This window comes from Sinocyclocheilus anshuiensis, unplaced genomic scaffold, assembly GCF_001515605.1.
Source record: "Sinocyclocheilus anshuiensis isolate Anshui unplaced genomic scaffold, SAMN03320099.WGS_v1.1 scaffold80, whole genome shotgun sequence".
In the NCBI taxonomy this organism is placed as follows: Eukaryota; Metazoa; Chordata; class Actinopteri; order Cypriniformes; family Cyprinidae; genus Sinocyclocheilus; species Sinocyclocheilus anshuiensis.
This window is the reverse complement of record NW_015554102.1, coordinates 2,393,857-2,412,846: the sequence shown is the minus strand read 5'-3', so window position 1 is coordinate 2,412,846 and position 18,990 is coordinate 2,393,857. Positions and strand designations below refer to the sequence as shown.

Genomic DNA, 18,990 nt, shown 5'->3' with positions numbered 1-18,990 from the left:
AAAGAAATCACTTTTCAAAAGTTCTCAAATCCACAAATTACTTAAGTTATTCGGTTTATAAACATGCCTGACACTCCCTCTGACGCGAAACAAACCAATATCCCGAGTTATTCAGTTACTCCTAACAGTACATTGGCTGAACTGCTAAAAGAGAACCGATGATGGGATGTGCACGAGCAGAGCAGTTGGACTGAGTACCTCACCTTCAGCATTATAATTATTTCACCCGCGCCAGAGAGAGACTGAGACGGTGCTGCTGCATGTCGTGCCAAACCTTGCACGGCAGCGTCATCAGCTTGAGATCGGCCTTTTTAGAGAGACCGCCGATCAAACATCCCAAAGCGATTATCGGCCGATAGTGATCGGTAGCCGATCAGTCGGAGCACCCCTAATTTAAAATGCCTAACTGAAGAGAACATGATGTTAAGCGAGTTGTTTTTGTTTACGGATCAAAAGAAGGTCCCGCTGCACAAACTGTACACAACCTGTACACTGTACACAGGTGATCATATCGGAGTAAAGAGGTTAAGGGAAAGTTATAATAACAGTCTGGGAACCAAAAACTAACATTAGGGGAACGTTATAGGAATGTTAGATTAACGTTAGAATAACGTTCTGGGAACCAAAAACTAACGTTAGGGGAACGTTAGATTAACGTTAGAATAACGTTATAGGAACCAAAAACTAACGTTCCCAGAACGTTAGATTAACGTTAGAATAACGTTATGGGAACCAAAAACTAACGTTCTGAGAACGTTAAGAAAGCTTTCCTGGCTAACCAAAAGCAAACCATAAAAACGAACGTTCTGGGAACCAAAAACTAACATTCCGGGAACGTTCTGGGAACCAAAAATTGCTAGCTGGGAAGGATTTTATTTATTGAAATTATTAAATAGATGCTGCCTTATTGGGACAACAAAGCCCTCCTTATAGCCTGCCTACCCCTAATTAATACATTATTATTAAACACTCGTTAAGAAATTGATTTCCACTTTTCCGATGTGATGAGAAAAGGAAGAAAAGCGAGTTTTGCAAAAGATGGACTCAACCCCAGTCAATCGTATCATACGCTACTCCCCAGCGCATTTTTTTCCCGCAATTTAACGACTTTTTCTCGTAATTTAATGAGTTTATTCTCAACATTTTATTTGGACTTTTTTCTCGAAATTTAGCTTGTTTTTTTCTCGAAACATAACGACTTTATTCTTGAAATTTAACGAGTTTAATCTCAACTTTTTTCTTGAAATTTAACGATTTTTTTCTAGAAATTTAACGACTTTAATCTCGAGATGGTTTTATTTTTTTATTATTGCTTGGCCCTAATCCCCTCCCGTCCGCAAGCCATGGGGGAGTACACTACCCTTAAAAATTGAAAGGATATTAGGATATTACCACAAGATTACTCTTAGGACATCGCAAACTATGGAGGACGCGCTCAGTCATTCAGGCAGTCTATCTCTCTCTCTCTCTCTCTCTCTCTCTCTCTTTCTCGCTCTCGCGCGCTGTTAGGCATATTTTGTGCCGTTGATCGTCCTCGTCGTCGTCTTCCTCATTAAATAAAAAATGTATTCATGCTAGGGTGTCGGCGGTGAATCCAGTGGAGAGAAATCCCCCCACAACTAACTGCAAACTGGCATTCAGATCTGCCTCCATTTTGTTAGCAATGCCCCAACTTCCAATGATCCAATCAATTCCCGAAGGACGAAATCAAGTCCCGCCCTCTCATTTCAGATGCCGTTTAACTCGGATAGATGTAACAGTAGAGAAAAAAAGACAATCGCTACTTCCGTTTCATGCCGACTTTAAAGGGGAAGATGCCAATAGCAGGGTAGAGAAAATGCTGAGGAAGGCAGGCTCTGTCCTGGGGACTAAACTGAACTCGCTGAAGCTGGTGACCAAGAGGAATGCTGTTCAAACTCTTAAAGGGGTCATATGATGCGATTTCAAAATGTTCCTTTCTCTTTGGAGTGTTACAAGCTCTTGGTGCATAAAGAAGATCTGTAAAGTTGCAAAGACTAAAGTCTCAAATCCAAAGAGATATTCTTTATAAAAGTTAAGTTATTAAGAGTCAGCCACACCTACCTAAAACGGCTCGATCTAACACGCCCCCACATGTCTACGTCACGATGTGGGAATATTTGCATAACGCCGCCCAAATGTTCACGCAAAGAAAGAAGGCGTAACTTTTATTCTCGCTGTAGTATTGTTGTTGCCGCCACTGCCATGTCGTGAAGGCGCTGTGTTTCGTTGTGACTTGACTTTCTCTCCTCTCCACCTGTAGCTGGTGTGTGGTGAGCACACTGGCGCCGTTGTCCTGTGGCTGCCATCGCATCATCCAAGTGGAGACCACCCCCCCACATGATTGTAAAGCGATTTGGGTGTACAACAATACACAATAAAGCGCTATATAAATGCATCATTCAACATCATATGACCCCTTTAAACATCATGGATAACCCCTCACATCCAATGCAGTACGATACATCATCACATCCAATATATTAAGAGCCTCTTTACTTCTAGACTTTTCATGGACCGATGTCCCACTGAGACACGAAAAGATCCTTTCTACCTACTATGTATTTATGTAGGCCATTTATTGTTTGTTTGTGTGATTACATTATACACCTGTACTGTAAATTACACTGTGTAATTTACAGTACAATTTGTACCCCCCCCCAAAAAAAGTAACTAAAAATATAAACTTTTTAACTGTTCAACTGTTTTAACTTCAACTGTTCAACTGTTTTTAAATCACAAAAACTAGATTTATACAACACCGACACCTAGTGGCCAGTCATCATAACAGTCATCATTCTACTTCTAATTTCCATTCTATAATCGATATTGAACTGTAGTATTAAGCTTAGCTGTATAATGCTAGTAACCTTTGATGTTAAATTAAGTATATTAGTTTGTACTGCATATTTAGTGGTATTCTCATTTAAATTATAGCTAGGCCTACTGCTCAATCCAGCTGTATATACTATATAGTGACGCTCACCCTTTTCCTGAATTCTTACACTAAGAAAACACAAAACTATTCCATAATCTTTTGGACTTCGCAATACTTCCATAGTAAATGAATGGTAATCATTCAGCATGGACGGAAGCTCGGGAAGAAAAGAAAGAAAACATCTCTCAGAAGAACAAGAAACAGGTAGGCTAAAGAAACACGGATAAGAGGGAATTTAAATTGGACGGTTGTATTGGTAGCTAATAGCTAGCTATCCATAGACAAATTTACCTGGATGCAGATGAATAGGCTTATATAAAATTATATAAAGCAGTTAATATTGTAATGTTGTTGCTCTATTTGTATGATTTTGCTCTATTCGTATGCACGTTAATATGCAAGTAGGATAACAATTTAAACTGAAATCAATATGTCATGTCCATTTATTTATTAAGTATGTAGCCGTGAAATAAGCGGAATAAAGTACAGCTGGCCAGTCATTATAACAAAATAAACCCCTGCAGGATAATACAAGCCCCCTCGGTGTAATTTGTACAGGGTTAACGTGAAATGTGGCGTCTTATTTGAGAATTTTCTTGATTTTACTTCTTGTGATGTGGGGTAGTATTAAACCATAATCCTCGTTTAGTCGCTAGAGGGCGCCAAACCCACACAGTTGCATCTCTGATGAGCTCAGTGATATTTTCATGTTGTAAAGAACTATTATCCTTCAGAGTTGTGTGTGTGTGTGTGTTTGTTGGGGGGTGGGGGGTCTGAGTGTGCTGTGAAGTCTGTCGGGGGCAATGGGGGTTTTCATTCTCATTTTCTTATTCTTTTGATATTTTTGTTAATTGTTTATGTGACCTGATTCAGCTACCATTAATTCTGCTGTTAGATTTAATTGGAGTGTGTTGAGTGTGTGTGCGCATAAACAAGACAGTGAGGATGAGAGATGAAAAGAGAGAAAACCAACATGAGATTTCAACAGCCATTAAGCAAATGAATCCTAAGAGAGAGTCACATTCAGCAGCTGTCTTATTCTTAAAAAAAGATATACACAGAGAGGGAGGGAGGAAGGGAGGGATGGATAGAAAGAAAGAGAGAGCGAGAGAGGGGTGGGCACAATTGGGACAGTTCCCTCCTTCCCAGCAGGGGAGTGTTTGAAAGAAAGGAGTGAATGATAAGAGACGACTGAAGGAGAGAGAGAGATCAGAAAGAGTTAAAAGATGCAGAGAGATGCAGAGAGATGCAGAGGGCAAGACAATAACAGAGTGAACAAAACGAAGACAAATTCAGACGGCAATATTATAAACACAGAAGACAGACCAAGAGAGGATTCTGCTGCAACACTGACCTGAGCAGGATTATATTTCACTGCACTGCACACATAAACACACACTTACGCAGAGGTGTGTGATGCTGACATCAGGTAGACACCATTTGTGTGTGTGATATTTCTGAACAGAGTACGTAGAGAGAAAGAGAGAGAGTGTGTGTGTGTGTGTGCGTTTACTCCGAGCTAGAGTCGCATAGTGTGTGTGTGTGTGTGTGTGTGTGTGTGTGTGTCAGACAGCCATGAGGAGGATGCTGGCTCTCTTCTGCTTAATTTCACTGGCGGCACCTCTAACGTACGCATGGAGACCATCACAACCACGACTGCACTTCCAACACTCAGGTGAGGCAACTGACTTTCCATTGACTTTTCTGTTGATGTATTAGTGTTTTCAATCTCCTATCCCTCACACAAACCTTTCTGCGTTTAACATTTGAATTCAGACATTATTTGGTATGTTTATTATGACATTTTCCTCCTTCAATGTAAATGATTTCAGGTTGTATTATTATTATTATTAATATTATTATAAAATAATATAATTTTTAATCATTAAGAAGACTTGAGTCATTCTGACTTGAGTCAATTATGTTACTATAATTAATTTAATTAATGTTCTGTTGGTCTACATAGTTTATGGGACAACACTCAGGTGAAACAACTGACTTTCCATTGACTTCTATTGCTTTTCTATTGAGCTCTTTCTATTAAACCTTTCTGCATTTATTCTTTCAACTCAGACATTCAATATTCAGTATGTTTATTAAACAATTTTCTTCCCACATTGTGGATGATTTCAGGTTTTACTATCCTTGTGGACTCAGAATCACACAAATATTCAGTCTTTCTTTGCTCCATGCACAAACTCTTTCTCTCTTTTTAACCCAATTGTAATCAGCCGTGGTTCGAAAGGGGTATATCATGTGTGTAGACTGAAACTGGTTGTGTGTTTCTCCATGACCTAGAAAACCCTGCACAGATACATTCGTTGGTCCGTCACACCATTCTGCATATCAGGGACGACTGAGAGTGAATGTGAGAGAAAATAGAGAGAGTGTGTGTGTGTGAAATGTTTGTGTTTAGAAAGTTTTAGGGGTACATATCTTAATTAATCCGTGTACATCTGTATGAATGTGTGTGTTGTGTTTACTTGGATCTCTTAATTACCCAATTAGCCTTTCATTCACGCAGACTCCCAAAGGGTAGAGCATAAGTGTGTGTTTGTGTAAGGGAACGGCTGGTGGTTGATTATCATCCAGCTCATTTTGGCTTGATTTCCCTGATGAGATGATAAATGACAGCTCTTGAGTAGCACACACACACACATACTGAGAATTTTGTGCCACTGGATACAAGTGAAATTAGATATCCAATAATATGTCCAGCAGATCTATAAAATGCATTTTCCAGCTGGTCGGTTTTGATTGGTCACTTTGCAGTTGACTGGCCTTCAGTAGGTGTGATTATAACTAACACGAGCATCAATCAATTATGCACTCTAACCTCTGCCAAGTGTGTGTGTCTGTGTGCATTTGAGTGCTATAATTATGATGTATACTCATATGCAGCCCAGGTCATAGGTCTGTCTGATGGAGAGTTGAGAAATTCCAGAACACAGCAGTGTGTGTTCACCAGTTTATTTTAGCTGTCTGTGTGTTTATGCATGAGCCTTGTGTTTTTCCGTCACAGACTTATAGTCGCACCTGTTAACATTTCTACCACACACATATGAAGTTATGAACATGCCAGCTGGTGGATTGAGAAGTAATAGCTGATAACTCAATTTGCACAGGAAGTGTGGACTGTTTGTTCTTGTCTGCCAGTAGACTAGCACTATGGGAAAAGTTGTGCCCAAGAAAATACACCTTAACATACTCCCATCCACACTTGTGGTAGAAGAGGTGTGTGCTTGTGAACAGGTTTTTGAATTACATGTTACACATTACACATTACATTTGATGCCCATTTTAATTCAGTTTGTTTCAATTCCAATTAATTCATAAGCTCTTGATTCAATTGAATTTAATGTCCAATTTGGTTACTTCTCTTTTGAGAATCTCTTTCAGCGAATGCTTTGTTATGTTAGTATTAACTATATACTATAGTATTTATTAATATTTTGAATTAGTTTTAATATTGATATTTTCATTTCATTTTTTTAGCATTTTTTTTTTAGTTTTTATTATTTTACATATTTAACATATTGATTTCAGTTTTAATTTGAGCAATTTTAATACTTAAACGTATTTTAGTTATAAAGGCAACATGTCAAATTTAATGTTTTTCATCTAATATTTACATTTTGTTTTTATTTAAGCTTTATTCCAAATAACGAAAACGATTTGTAACAGTTTTAGTTTTAGCTAACAACAAGTGTTTCAGACCGATTCAAACAGTACCTCGTAAATATTAATGAAAAGAACTGATTTGAAAGAGTAATTTGTTCACGAATCGGACTACACCAGTTGCGTCTTGTCTGTTTCTGCGTGCAGTCTGCGATTTTGTTGTCAGTTTTTTTATTTTTTTTTAAATCACACTGAATACAGACCAGAAACTCACATTCACAGTAAATTTTATTTATTTTCAGAAAACATTCGCTGACACCTACAGGACAGGAAGTACTGTACACTATCACGCAGACACTGAAAAAGGCATAAAGTACAAGATCGATCTTGGGGATCGATAAAATGAAGATTGCGAATAATCGGAAAAACACGATTTATACCATTTTTAACCTATACGTTGTTGCTAGTGTGCTCTTGCACTCGTGTGCATTTTTATGTATAAGTTAGCTAATGTTTCTTAGCTGTGTCACACGCCACATATTTACACTAATCAAGTAATTCCACATCAGTCTCTCTCATGACTGAGGTAATCTAATGGTCAGATACACACTCACAGCTTGTGTGTGGTTAAATATACAGCACTAGGTCTGTATGTGGTTAAATATACCCTCAGCTGGTCATAGAATGATGGACAGAAGGGTTTGTGACTCACTTTGTGTTCATCTGTGTGTGTGTGTGTGTGTGTGTGTGTGTGTGTGTGTGTGCGTTTTTGTGATAGATGAGGACATAAATTTGTATAATGACAAAGGTATGACATAGGTATTACAAGGAGAAGGTGACTTTTCAGGACATTACCCCATGTCCCCACTTTTCAAAACGCTTATAAATCACACAGAATGGAGTGTATTGAAAATCTGAAATAGCACAAAGTTTCCTGTAAGGGGTAGGTTTAGGGGTAGGGTTGGAGTAGGGTAATAGAATATACGGTCTGTACAGTATAAAAACCATTACGCCTATGGGATGTCCACACTTTTCACAAAAACAAACCTGTGTGTGTGTGTGTGTGCGTTTTTGTGATAGATGAGGACATAAATTTGTATAATGACAAAGGTATGACATAGGTATTACAAGGAGAAGGTGACTTTTCAGGACATTACCCCATGTCCCCACTTTTCAAAACGCTTATAAATCACACAGAATGGAGTGTATTGAAAATCTGAAATAGCACAAAGTTTCCTGTAAGGGGTAGGTTTAGGGGTAGGGTTGGAGTAGGGTAATAGAATATACGGTCTGTACAGTATAAAAACCATTACGCCTATGGGATGTCCACACTTTTCACAAAAACAAACCTGTGTGTGTGTGTGTGTGTGTGAGAAACATGACAGTTGTAGTTGTAGTAATTGTGTAAGACCATCAGAATCTCTCACTGTTTGTCTAATTTAGTTTATGGCTAAAAAGGTCATGAGTCAAACTGATTACAGTCTGGGGCTACCAGGTTCTAGACCACCTAGTCATGAAATCTCCCTCACTTCCTGCTAAACACACTCGAGACAGGTGGAATACCAGCCCGTAAACCATCAGTGATTTTAGCACACACATACACATACACACCCTTGTTACCACAGCAACTGCCCCCAAGAAAGGGGGCAATGGTGCCACTAAGAAAGAGCCAGGAATGCGTGTGTGAGGTTTCAGGCTGTGACAGATTGTGTGCATATCCCTTGTGACAGCTGAAATTTTTTAGTGTGTGTGGGTGAGTGAGAGAATATTTTAAAGGAGCGATAAAGATGCAAACCTATAGAACAACCAATGTAATATTTGCGTTTTTTTGCGGCTGTTTTTTTGGTGTATTACAATATTATCTGCTGCACTTTCACTGTAATTAATTGATTTCCTATGATTCTCAAGGCATGTTTTCAATCTTTTTGTCTATTCTATTAATCTCATGCGTTATTTTATCTCTGTTTGTCTCATCGGCTGTTTATATTTTTGAACAGGTTATTCTGCCCAAAGGTGAGACTGTCTGGTCCATATATGAGTTTATATTAGTTCAATGTGTTTAGGAAAAGTACAGAATACAATGTTACTCTGGTGGACAGCTTTAAATGTATTTAAAGAAATAGTTTACCCACAAAAATAAACATTCTATCATCATTTACTCATCCTCATGTTGTTTCAAACCTGTGGCTTGGCTTTATGTCTTCCATGGAGCACAGAGGAGATGTTTTCAACAATACTGGTTGCCTCTGGAGCTTTAAGGTTTTAAAAAGGATGCAAAAGTGAAAAAGTGCATCCAAATGATGCACTATATTCCAAGTCATATGATAGCTTTGTGTAAGAAAGAGAGGTAAAATTGAAGTCATCATTCACTGAATTTCTTCTCCTTTAGCGGGCTTCTAAAATTAATGGCACTGGATCATTGAGCCATTGAGTTTTCAGTTATTTCCGCTGAATACTCATTTAAAATTCAGTCTGTTCCTCAAATAAAGCTATCATACAACTTCATAGCACATGAGTTGTAGACCATTTTATGATATGGTAATTTTAGATCTTGACAGCCTCATTCATTGTAATTATATTGTAAAAACTGACCAGGATATTCTTCAGAAATTCACCCTCTGTTGCATGGCAAAAAGAAACCCTCATTCTCTGTTTTTTTCCTTTCCCATAAAAAACAATAAAGCTGAATTGCATTTTCTTTATTGGCCTGTCAGAAGTAAAGGATTTGTGATGGAAAACAGCAATGCCGCATATTTGCAGAATTCAGCCGCGAGGGTCTACTCATAACAGAAATGTATGAAATAATCTGTTCACGTTCTCTCTGTCTCTCTGTCTTAGAGCTGGTGCGGAGCGGCAGGCTCATGTCTCTCTCTGTGCCTGCTGGGGATCTGAACTCTCTGTTGCCAGGTGAAGATGGTCGTCGTCTTTACATCGGTATGAAAGACCATCTGCTGTCTGCCAGCCTGGATGATATTACTCAAACCCCCCGCAAGGTATGTACTCACCCAAACACACAGGCTCACATATATTCCTCATATTCTTAAATAAGGGAAATTCTGTCACTATGTTCTCTCTTTTTTATGTGTAGCACAAAAGGAGACGTTTAACAAAATGTTAATGCTGCTCTTTTCCATACAATGAAAGTGTGGGCTGTCAGGCTCAGAACATCAAAAAATCACAATAAAACCACTATAAACAGCTTGTATTTTACACAAAACTATGATATGGCATTAGAAGACTTGGAATATATCATATATAAATCAAATGAACTGATGTTATACTACTTTTATGGTATTTTTGGAGCTAGACAGTCCCTGGTCACCATTCACTTTCATTATATGGAAAAAAGCAAGTTGAGAGTAGTAAATAACAAGAATTTTAGAGAGATAGTTAAGTTCACCCAAACATGCTGTAGTATCAAACAAGAAAGCTTTTACTAGCAGATTCAAACAAACTTTTGTTGCATGAAGGACCTCCAGTGAGTGTATTTGTGAAAGTTTGTGTGGGTAAGTGTGTGTGTGTGTGAGCCCATCCCTGCTTGTCTGCATAACTTAGTGTGTATTCATAATGATTTGATCTGAGCAATGCCAGTGTGGCATTCAACTGTAATGCCTCACATGCTACATGAGGAAATCAGCATATGCATCAACATTTAATATGACTAAGAGGAACTTTTATGCACGCTTGTGCACCAGATTAGATTCACATCTGTGTGTGTGTGTGTGTGTGTGTGTGTGCTGTATTTCAGATATACTGGCCTGCAAGTCCAGATCGAATCCAGAACTGTATCATGGCTGGAAAAACCCTGCAGGTAAAACATGATTTTATGAAACGCAGCTTCTTTAGATAGCTGTTCTTGAACTGTTTAATTACAAACAAAATCAATTCAATCCTCACTGTGATAGTTTCCTTTTTATGTCACAGACGGACTGTGCAAACTTCCTGCGTGTGTTAGAGCTGTATAACCAAACACATCTTTACGCCTGTGGGACTGGAGCGTTCAACCCTCGCTGTGCCTTCATCCCCACCAACCTCTTCCTCAGGGTAAAGGACTACATTTCCCAGCATGCACCTCTTTCACATAAACTCTTCCTATTGTAGCATATAGTGTAGTATACATGTCTCAGGTGATAGAATAGATAGATTAAACAATTTTGTGAGCAATTATATTGCTAATAAATAAATTGCAAATAAATTAAATATTATTTATTAAATTAATAAAAATAAATAAAAACAATGTCTACATGTCTAAAATAAAAGTAAAAAATATATATAAATAATTAAAATATTCTTAATTATTTAAATTAAACTTAAAGGTGTTACATATCCAAACAGAATTTTTTTTAATATTATTTATTAAAATAATTAAAGTATACTTCGATTTTTAATTAAAATTAAAAAAAAAGTTTCTTACAGATCAAAACAATATTTTATTGAAATAATTAAAATGTAATTAAATATTTTTATTAAAATAAAAAAGTTTTAGTAGGATTAATTTGGATAAGCAAAAATAAACAATTTGAACTGTAAATAATGTAATGGGAATTTCAGGCCGAGGAACAAATGCTGCAGTATGAAGACACTGAATCAGGGAAGGGAAAATGTCCTTATGACCCTCACCAGAGAACAGCTACTGCCATCATAGGTAAGACAGCATGTTTATAGTTTGTGTGTAGTTTATCTGTTTGTGTGAGAACATGCCAGTGTAATTCTGATCTAAATCTTTGTGCATGTTTGTTCAGATGGAGAGCTGTACGCTGGCATCTCATCTGACTTTCTAAGTCATGATACCGCTTTTATTCGGAGTCTGGGGGAGCGACATGTGATTCGCACTGAACAATACGACACTACATGGCTGCAAGGTGATATATGTGCATGTACAACCACACATACACCTGAGCTAGCACTTACACTCACACTTACAAAAATACACTCACCAGGTTGTTGACAACAATTAAGGAAGCACTGTGCTCTATCAGTTAAACAAAAGAAAATGCTACCATATTGTTTACACAATAACAGATGTATGTGTTAGTTAACTGTATTTTTGTCTCTCTCGCCCTCTCCAGGCGCTGAATTTGTACATGTTGCAGCGATGTCAGAGAGTGATAATGAGGAGGATGATAAGGTCTACGTGTTCTTTACTGAGCGCGCGCAGGAAGCAGAGGGGGCTGCTGGGAAGGTCCTCTATTCCAGAGTCGCCCGCGTCTGCAAGGTATCTAATAGTGTGTTCCTACGTGCCTAAGCGCACTTGTGTGGCTCCTGGGCCTGTATGACCACCTCTGTGAATCTGATAGGATGTGCTGTGTGATATGTCTCTGACTGTTCCTCTGGTGGATTTCTGTCATTTTCATATGAAATAGTAACAGAATTATATATTATATACTTACGGTTTTTTATTAAAATGCAAAAGTGTTACATACAGATCCAAACAGAAATAAAAATAAATGTGATATTAGTAAAATGTATTAGTATTATTATTACAATAAAAAGTGTTACATACAAATATAAACAGAAATAACACAATATATTATTTTCTTGAAGTAATTAAAATACACTTAATTTTTAGTGAAATAAAAAGTGTTCCAAACAGAAGATCCAAAGCAGAAATAAAATGAAATGTTATTTTATTGAAATTTCTGTCAGGTGGATTTTGTGTCATTTTGATATCACAAAAAATTATCAAAAAGTACTGTAGTGGTACCATGGTAAAGGGATGGTATCAGATGGTAATACCTTGGTACCTTTGTGTATGTCAATGAATATAATGATTACCATATTTATTTAATAGGGTATTTACATTTACATCAAATAACATGCCCAAAAACACAGTATTAACATAGTACATGTCTAAAAATCATGGTATTAGCATAGTATATATATCCAAAAATATGGTATTAGCAGGGCACATGTCCAAAAAACTCTGAATTAGCAGGGACAAGTCCAAAAAAAGCATGGTACATCTCAAAAACATGATATAACTATGGTACATGTCCAAAAAATATGGTAGTAACAGGGTACATGTGCAAAAAACATGGTATTACTGTAGTGTGGTATGTAGTATGGTAGTATGGTACTATCAGTGTGTTTATATCTCTTTCTCTCTTTTTCAGAATGATATTGGTGGTCAGCGTAGTTTGGTTCATAAATGGAGCACCTTTCAGAAAGCTCGTATTGTTTGCTCTGTACCAGGACCCGACGGCATACAGACACACTTTGACAAACTCCGTGAGTAATAGACACCTTCAGATAAATGCCACACACACACACACAAACATTTCACTCCCACTTGATTACCTAATCAAAGTTTAAGCAAATTTCTCAAATGAAATAAGGCTTTGAGATAACCTTGTACATTTTTTTAGAATATAATTTGTACTGTTGATACTGTGTGTGTGTGTGTCTTATGCCCAAACTTCCCTGATTTATGGAACAAAGTTTATCAGTAGACTCACATATACACACACACACACACACACACACACACACACACACACACACACCACACACAGACTCAGACAGAAACCGGTTTCTTATCAATCAGTCTGTGTAAACAAAGACCTCGCATATAATAAACAATTCTTGAATCCTCATTCTGACTGAAGTTTTACTGTAGTCTCATACTCATATACTGTATCTATAAGATATACACGTTATAGCACATACAGTACATGTTGAAATGAAAAATCTCAGTTATCAGTGATGACTACACTGAAGATAGCACGTCCCCTAAACTATTCCACCCAAATATGATATAAAACAAGCAATAATCAGAAATCAAGAATGGGTTCCATATCTGGTTGCTACTTTATCAAATCTGCAAGCGGCTCTGAAAGGAACTATTCATTGTCCAGCGCCATGGCAATCTTTAAACAGCTGAGTTTATGTAATTTGTTTAACTGTGTGCATGTCCAGTTATGTTCAAGTGTTAGGGACTTGTGAAATGTGTTTATTTCTTGGCCTACCAAAGTATTTAGAACATCCGAATCTGCTTTGTTCTGATTGGTTAACACTTTAATGTTTGCTTGTGACATGTAAAAATGTTCTGATGATTATATAATGTAAGCATGCTCTAATGTGAATATGCATCTCATCTTAGCTGCCCTATGGTGGTAATCTATAAGAATTCTCTTCTCTGTCTTGTTTACATTGTGCTTCATGGCCTCTAAACCACTACATCTCCCATAATCTCCCCCTGCATCAGGGACCCTCATCTTGCCATAGTTATGATGGGCCAGACCACACTGCAGTCAGTGAATGTTAATCAGGAATAGCGAGTTTATAGATTGTACAAAGAAACATGCATAAACTGATGATACGATGAGTCAGATACAAGTTAAGAAATGCTAGGTTGTTGGAAGAGTAGAGTTAGAATTGTAAGTTATTGTGAAATATGGAACAGATGAAGCTTAGGTCTTTAAGAAAAAAATAGACTGGCGTGTGTTTTGGTATGCAAGATTGAAGGTGCTCCAGAATGCATCACGGTCTGGTGTAAATATGTTTAGATAATGTCTGTGTTATGTGTGTGTGTGTGTGTGTGTGGAGGGGATGCTGCCAGTTTCTGTGGCTGTGATTTTGAAGCTGAACTGAATTAGTGTATGATATGTTTTGGATTTTAAATATGGTAAGTTGGTATGTTTATTAGCTGAAATTCAGCTGGATTCTTTTTGAAAGCCTTGAGTTTATGTGTGTGTGTACATGTACAGTACCGTTCAAAAGTTTGGGGTTGGTAAGATTTTTGATTAAAAAAAAAAAAAAAAAGTAAAAACTGCAATATTGCGAAATATTAACACTATTATTGTTTTCTATTTGTATATATTTTTAAAATGTAATTATTCCTGTGATGGGAAAGCTACATTTTCAACAGTCATTACTCCAGTCTTCAAGTTTCCATCCACCGATTTATATGCGCATTTTGGAATATCGCATAAAAAAACCGCTGGATGGAAACACCAAGATGCACATAAATTCAAAAACTTCGCATAAAAAACATATGCGCACAATTGAGTAGGAAAAACTTTTTATCAGATAAGAAAAAATGCACATAAACTACGATGGAAACACGTTTACTGAATAAATTTCACCATGCGCATCAAAAAAAAAGTCATGTGACTTTGCACGATGGGATGGGATGGGATAACTATGGGATGACTAACCAGCGAACCAAGCTCATTGCACAGCATCTGAAATGTTGTTTTGTTTTTTTCTGAACAAGTCTTTCATCAAAGTATTTTTGTATAATTACACGACCCAAACAACAGGCATTCACCTCCGAAAAAAAATGACCGCATTAATTGTGTTTCGTCTGCTTTCTCTGAGGTGCAAGTAATTCATCATATATGAAAATTATTATATTAAGTGGCTTCTCCTACTTTTCTTAGTGATATATAGTGCCAGTTAATCAGAAAGTGACGATTTTGTTCTCTTTGATTCGTTGGATGGAAATGGTGCTTTATTCGCAAATGTTTTATGTGATATTCCAGTTTTGTGCATAAGTTAAATGTGAATCTTTGGATGGAAACATAGCTAGTCTCACATGACCCTTCAGAAATCTTTCTAATGTGCTTTTGATAGAGAGAGGGACAATTGATATTTAAATACATATTGGCTCTAAACAGTTTAATGTTATATATTTCAACATAGATTAATAGAAAACACTAATTAACACCTAATGAGTACTTTTTAGGAAATTATTCCTTATGGTTATATACAGATGTTTTGTCACAAAGTGACCTAATTTTCTTGAGTTCACCCTGAATGTTTTACATTTTTTAACCATATGATGATAAATATATCTTAAAATGAGTGCACAAGTGCATGTGCCATTTGTCTTGGTGGTCTGCTGAATGTTTTGAAGGCCGCCAGTATCTGTGTGTGTGCATTTTCACGTCTACGGTGGCACCCCCATCCTGTTTCCACAGAATCTACTGGCTACCTCAGGATGAGGATGAGGGAGGAGAGCAGAGAGCAGGAGAGTCAGAGGTTAGGAGGGATAAGGACGGATAGGGGCAGGATAGAGAAGTGTCAACAAGTGCAGGGCAGACAAAACTATCTGCCCTCAAGGAGAACAAAAGCTTTTGTTGGATGAAATTGACACAACTATAGCATCCCTGCAAAAGTGAAAGAGAAGAAGAGCCAGGGAATAGGGGGGTAGTGAAAACAATTTGAAAGAGAGGGAGGAGGGGTTGAAGAGAAATAAGGGATAGTAATGGGATTGAGAGGGAAAGAGGGAGTGTGAATGCTTAATTAAAGGGATTCTTTTGGTTTGTGTGTAAAATATGAGGGGAAAACAGGGCGTCTGTGTTTATGTGTGCAGTTATAGCCCAGAGCGGTGTGTAATAAAGGTTTCAACCATTTTATAGTACTGATCTAGTTTATGTTTTCAGTTTTTAACAGTTTACGAGAGTCAGTAAATCTATCTCAGGTTTCAAAAGCGTGTCCGTGGTAGCGTGAATGTTTAACACTGTGTTTCCAACTAGTGGGTTGTGCCCCATATCTTTTATTGTTGTCAAGGGCTGTGTGTTTGATCAAACACGCTAAGAAATTTTAATGTTTTTTTTTTTAATTCTCCTATGCTCACCAAAGCTGCATTTATTTGAACGAAATTACAGTACAAGATCTTTCAGTAATCAATCTAATATGCTGTTTTGGTGCTCAAGTAACATTCCTTATTATCAATGTTGAAACCAGTTGTGCTGTTTAATATTTTTGACATTTTAGGATTATTTTATAAATAGAAAGTTTAAAAGAACAGTGTTTATTTGAAATATAATTTTTTTCTAACAATGTAAAATTCTTTACTGTCACTTTTGATTAATTTAATGTGTCCTTGCTAAATACATACATCAATTTCTTTAAAAAAGCAGTCTTACTGACCCCACTCTTGCATATTGTTTGGCCTGTGAAGTTGATGGTCATTTACATGTTACATTTTTGTTTACTTTAATAGTTTAAAAAACTATTAAACTATTTTTGGCCATCACTTATTGTCCAATGTAAAATTTGGGTCCTGAAGCAAAACCAGTTGAGAACCACCATCTTAATGTGTGTGTGTGTGTGTGTTTGATTTGATTTGATAAGGTGCTTGATTATATCTGACATGGCTGGAATACGAGAATGCAGAAATGAACTAGCATACCCCCAACAGCACAAGTTTATTGTGAAGATATAGGTGTGTGTGTGTGTGTGTGTGTGTGTGTGAGTGAGTGTTTTTGAACAGAAATGAAACCACAAAAATGCTGCATTACACATGTTTGTTTGTATGAGAAAGAGAGTGTGACCAGGTAAATATTATTTTTATGAGTTTATATAGCCTTGAGAGGAATTTAGAGACCACACACACTCACTCTTTCTCATTTGCATTGACTGAAGCACATACAAAGCATGTTTAATATTCTAAACCTGTTTTCTGTTTTTCTGTAGAGGATATTTTCATTCAGCGTGGAAAAGACAAAAAGAACCCCCTCATCTATGGGCTCTTCACCACTACCAGGTGAGTCTTACAAACTGACCTGGTATCAGATTTTAAAAATTTCACTGTAATAAATCGCATTTGAAGACTAAATTCATAGCTGAACTAAGAGCAGACATTAAAAAGGAAACTTCTGTCATCATTTACTCAACTTCAAGTCATTCCAAACTCTTTTCACTTTCTTTAAAAAAAAAACAATCCTTTGATAACTAACTCCTTACATTTATATAGCGCTTTTCTGGGCACTCAAAGCGCTTTACATAGACTTTTGACAATTTTGATATTGTCCTTGAATGCTTTGAGATTAAAAAAGATGTTTAGCAGAATGTTGGTGCTGCTCTATTCCATTAAAAAAAACTAAATGGTGTCTAGGGACGGTCAAGCTCCAAAAATGACAAAATCATCATCAAATGAGTCCATATGACTTATGTGTTACATTCCAGGTCTTCTAACGCTATTTAAAAGATTTGTCTGAGAAAAAGACTAGAAATTTAAGCTGTTCTACGTTGATAAATTTGAATAATAAATTAAGAAATTTTCAATTCAAAATAAAAGTTTTTAAAATAGCTGTAAAATCTTTTTTTGAAAGAAATTAATTGTATTAATGTTATTCAGCAAGGATCAAAAGTGACAGCTAATCAGCATATTAGAATGATTTCTCGGTCGTGACCTGGGAAAACACATCAAGGTAGACAGACGGTAGATTTGCGGGCTGACACTCACCCTCCCTCTCGCTGTCCGTCGCCAGGTAGGCCGGCCTTGGGCTGGGCAGTCCCCGACGGGGTCGCCATGGCCCGTTCCGGGCGGTACGGCCTGGCATCCGGGGTCCGAGGAGGAGCTTCTGGAACCCCGGCCAGTCCCGTCCTAGGAGCAGAGGTACGGGGAGATCCGGCACAATGCCCACCTCGATGGCCCAGGTCCCGGGCTCCGCTGAAATCCGCACTGTACGGGCCGGTACATAGCGGGTGTCTCCGTGCACACACGTCAGCGGCAACTTGGATTTCTGCTCGGGCCTTGGTCGTACCAGGGACGGTTGCACGAGGGTGACTGAACTGCCGGAATCCAAGAAGGCCTGTACTGGTTTCCCTTCCAGCTTGACCATCCTGCTGGGGCCCGGGGAAAGTCCGTCCTGATGCAGGAAACACCCCGCCCATCCAGGCCCGGGCCGTCGGGTTCCGTTGGCATTGGTTCATCCGCAAAGTCGGGGACCCCCGGTCTGCTGCCTGGTTGCGGTGCACCTTCGAGCCCGCTCCATCACCCTGCGGGGCGCCAGGCCCGCTCTCTCCCCTGCCTCGCAGGCGTTCGTTGGCGCCGCCAGCTCCACCGCCTCTACCAGGCTGTGGATGTCCTGGGGATTTCGCATACTGACCGGGCGCCTCAGCGGGCGGGGCAGGGCCCGTAGCAGCCGATCAATGAGTACTTTCTCGGCTACCTGGTCCGGGGTCGGGGACCCCGCGAGAAGCCACAGGTGAGTCAATCGGGCCAGTTGCGCAGCTTGCGCTCTCACTGGCTGCCGTTCATCATAGGTCCATTGATAGAACTGTTGCGCAGCCCCCATGGGCGATAGGCCCACCCGGGCTAGGATTTCGGCTTTGAGCTCGTCATACTGTTCATTCCGGGGTGCCCTCAGGGCATAATAGGCCCGCTGCGCTTCTCCGGTGAGGAAGGGGGCGATGATGCGAGCCCACTCTTCCTGGACCCACCCCTCCCGGGCCGCGATGACCTCAAATGTGTGGAGGTAAGCCTCGATGTCGTCGTTCTCGGTCAACCGGACGAGGTATTGGTGCGCTTTGACCGGCGCTTCCGGGAGGGGCAGGCGCCCCGCCACGCTGGCCTGCAGCTGTTCCACGACCCGGTCAGTATATTCCTGCCGGGCTGCCAGTCGCTCGGTAAACTGCTGCTGGCGGGCCGAGAGCTCCGTTAGGCGGCGGATGACCTCTTCCAT

General features: G+C 38.7%; 1 protein-coding gene across 2 annotated transcripts in view; it reads left to right on the top strand.

Annotated features, from left to right (window-relative positions):
- The first annotated feature begins 4,208 nt into the window (after positions 1-4,208).
- The window catches only part of sema3h (sema domain, immunoglobulin domain (Ig), short basic domain, secreted, (semaphorin) 3H), a 20,717-nt gene continuing 5,935 nt past the window's right edge, over positions 4,209-18,990 (top strand). Inside the window, exons 1-10 of one of the 2 annotated variants that reach the window (XM_016461968.1) lie at positions 4,209-4,385; positions 4,526-4,631; positions 9,413-9,567; positions 10,323-10,385; positions 10,499-10,618; positions 11,126-11,219; positions 11,317-11,436; positions 11,644-11,789; positions 12,688-12,802; positions 16,997-17,066. In XM_016461968.1, coding sequence (XP_016317454.1) covers positions 4,532-4,631; positions 9,413-9,567; positions 10,323-10,385; positions 10,499-10,618; positions 11,126-11,219; positions 11,317-11,436; positions 11,644-11,789; positions 12,688-12,802; positions 16,997-17,066 — 983 coding nt within the window. In that variant the 5' untranslated portion in view covers positions 4,209-4,385; positions 4,526-4,531. Of the gene's footprint in view, positions 4,386-4,476; positions 4,632-9,412; positions 9,568-10,322; positions 10,386-10,498; positions 10,619-11,125; positions 11,220-11,316; positions 11,437-11,643; positions 11,790-12,687; positions 12,803-16,996; positions 17,067-18,990 lie in introns of those variants that run through there. The other variant, XM_016461969.1, reaches the window with a different exon arrangement.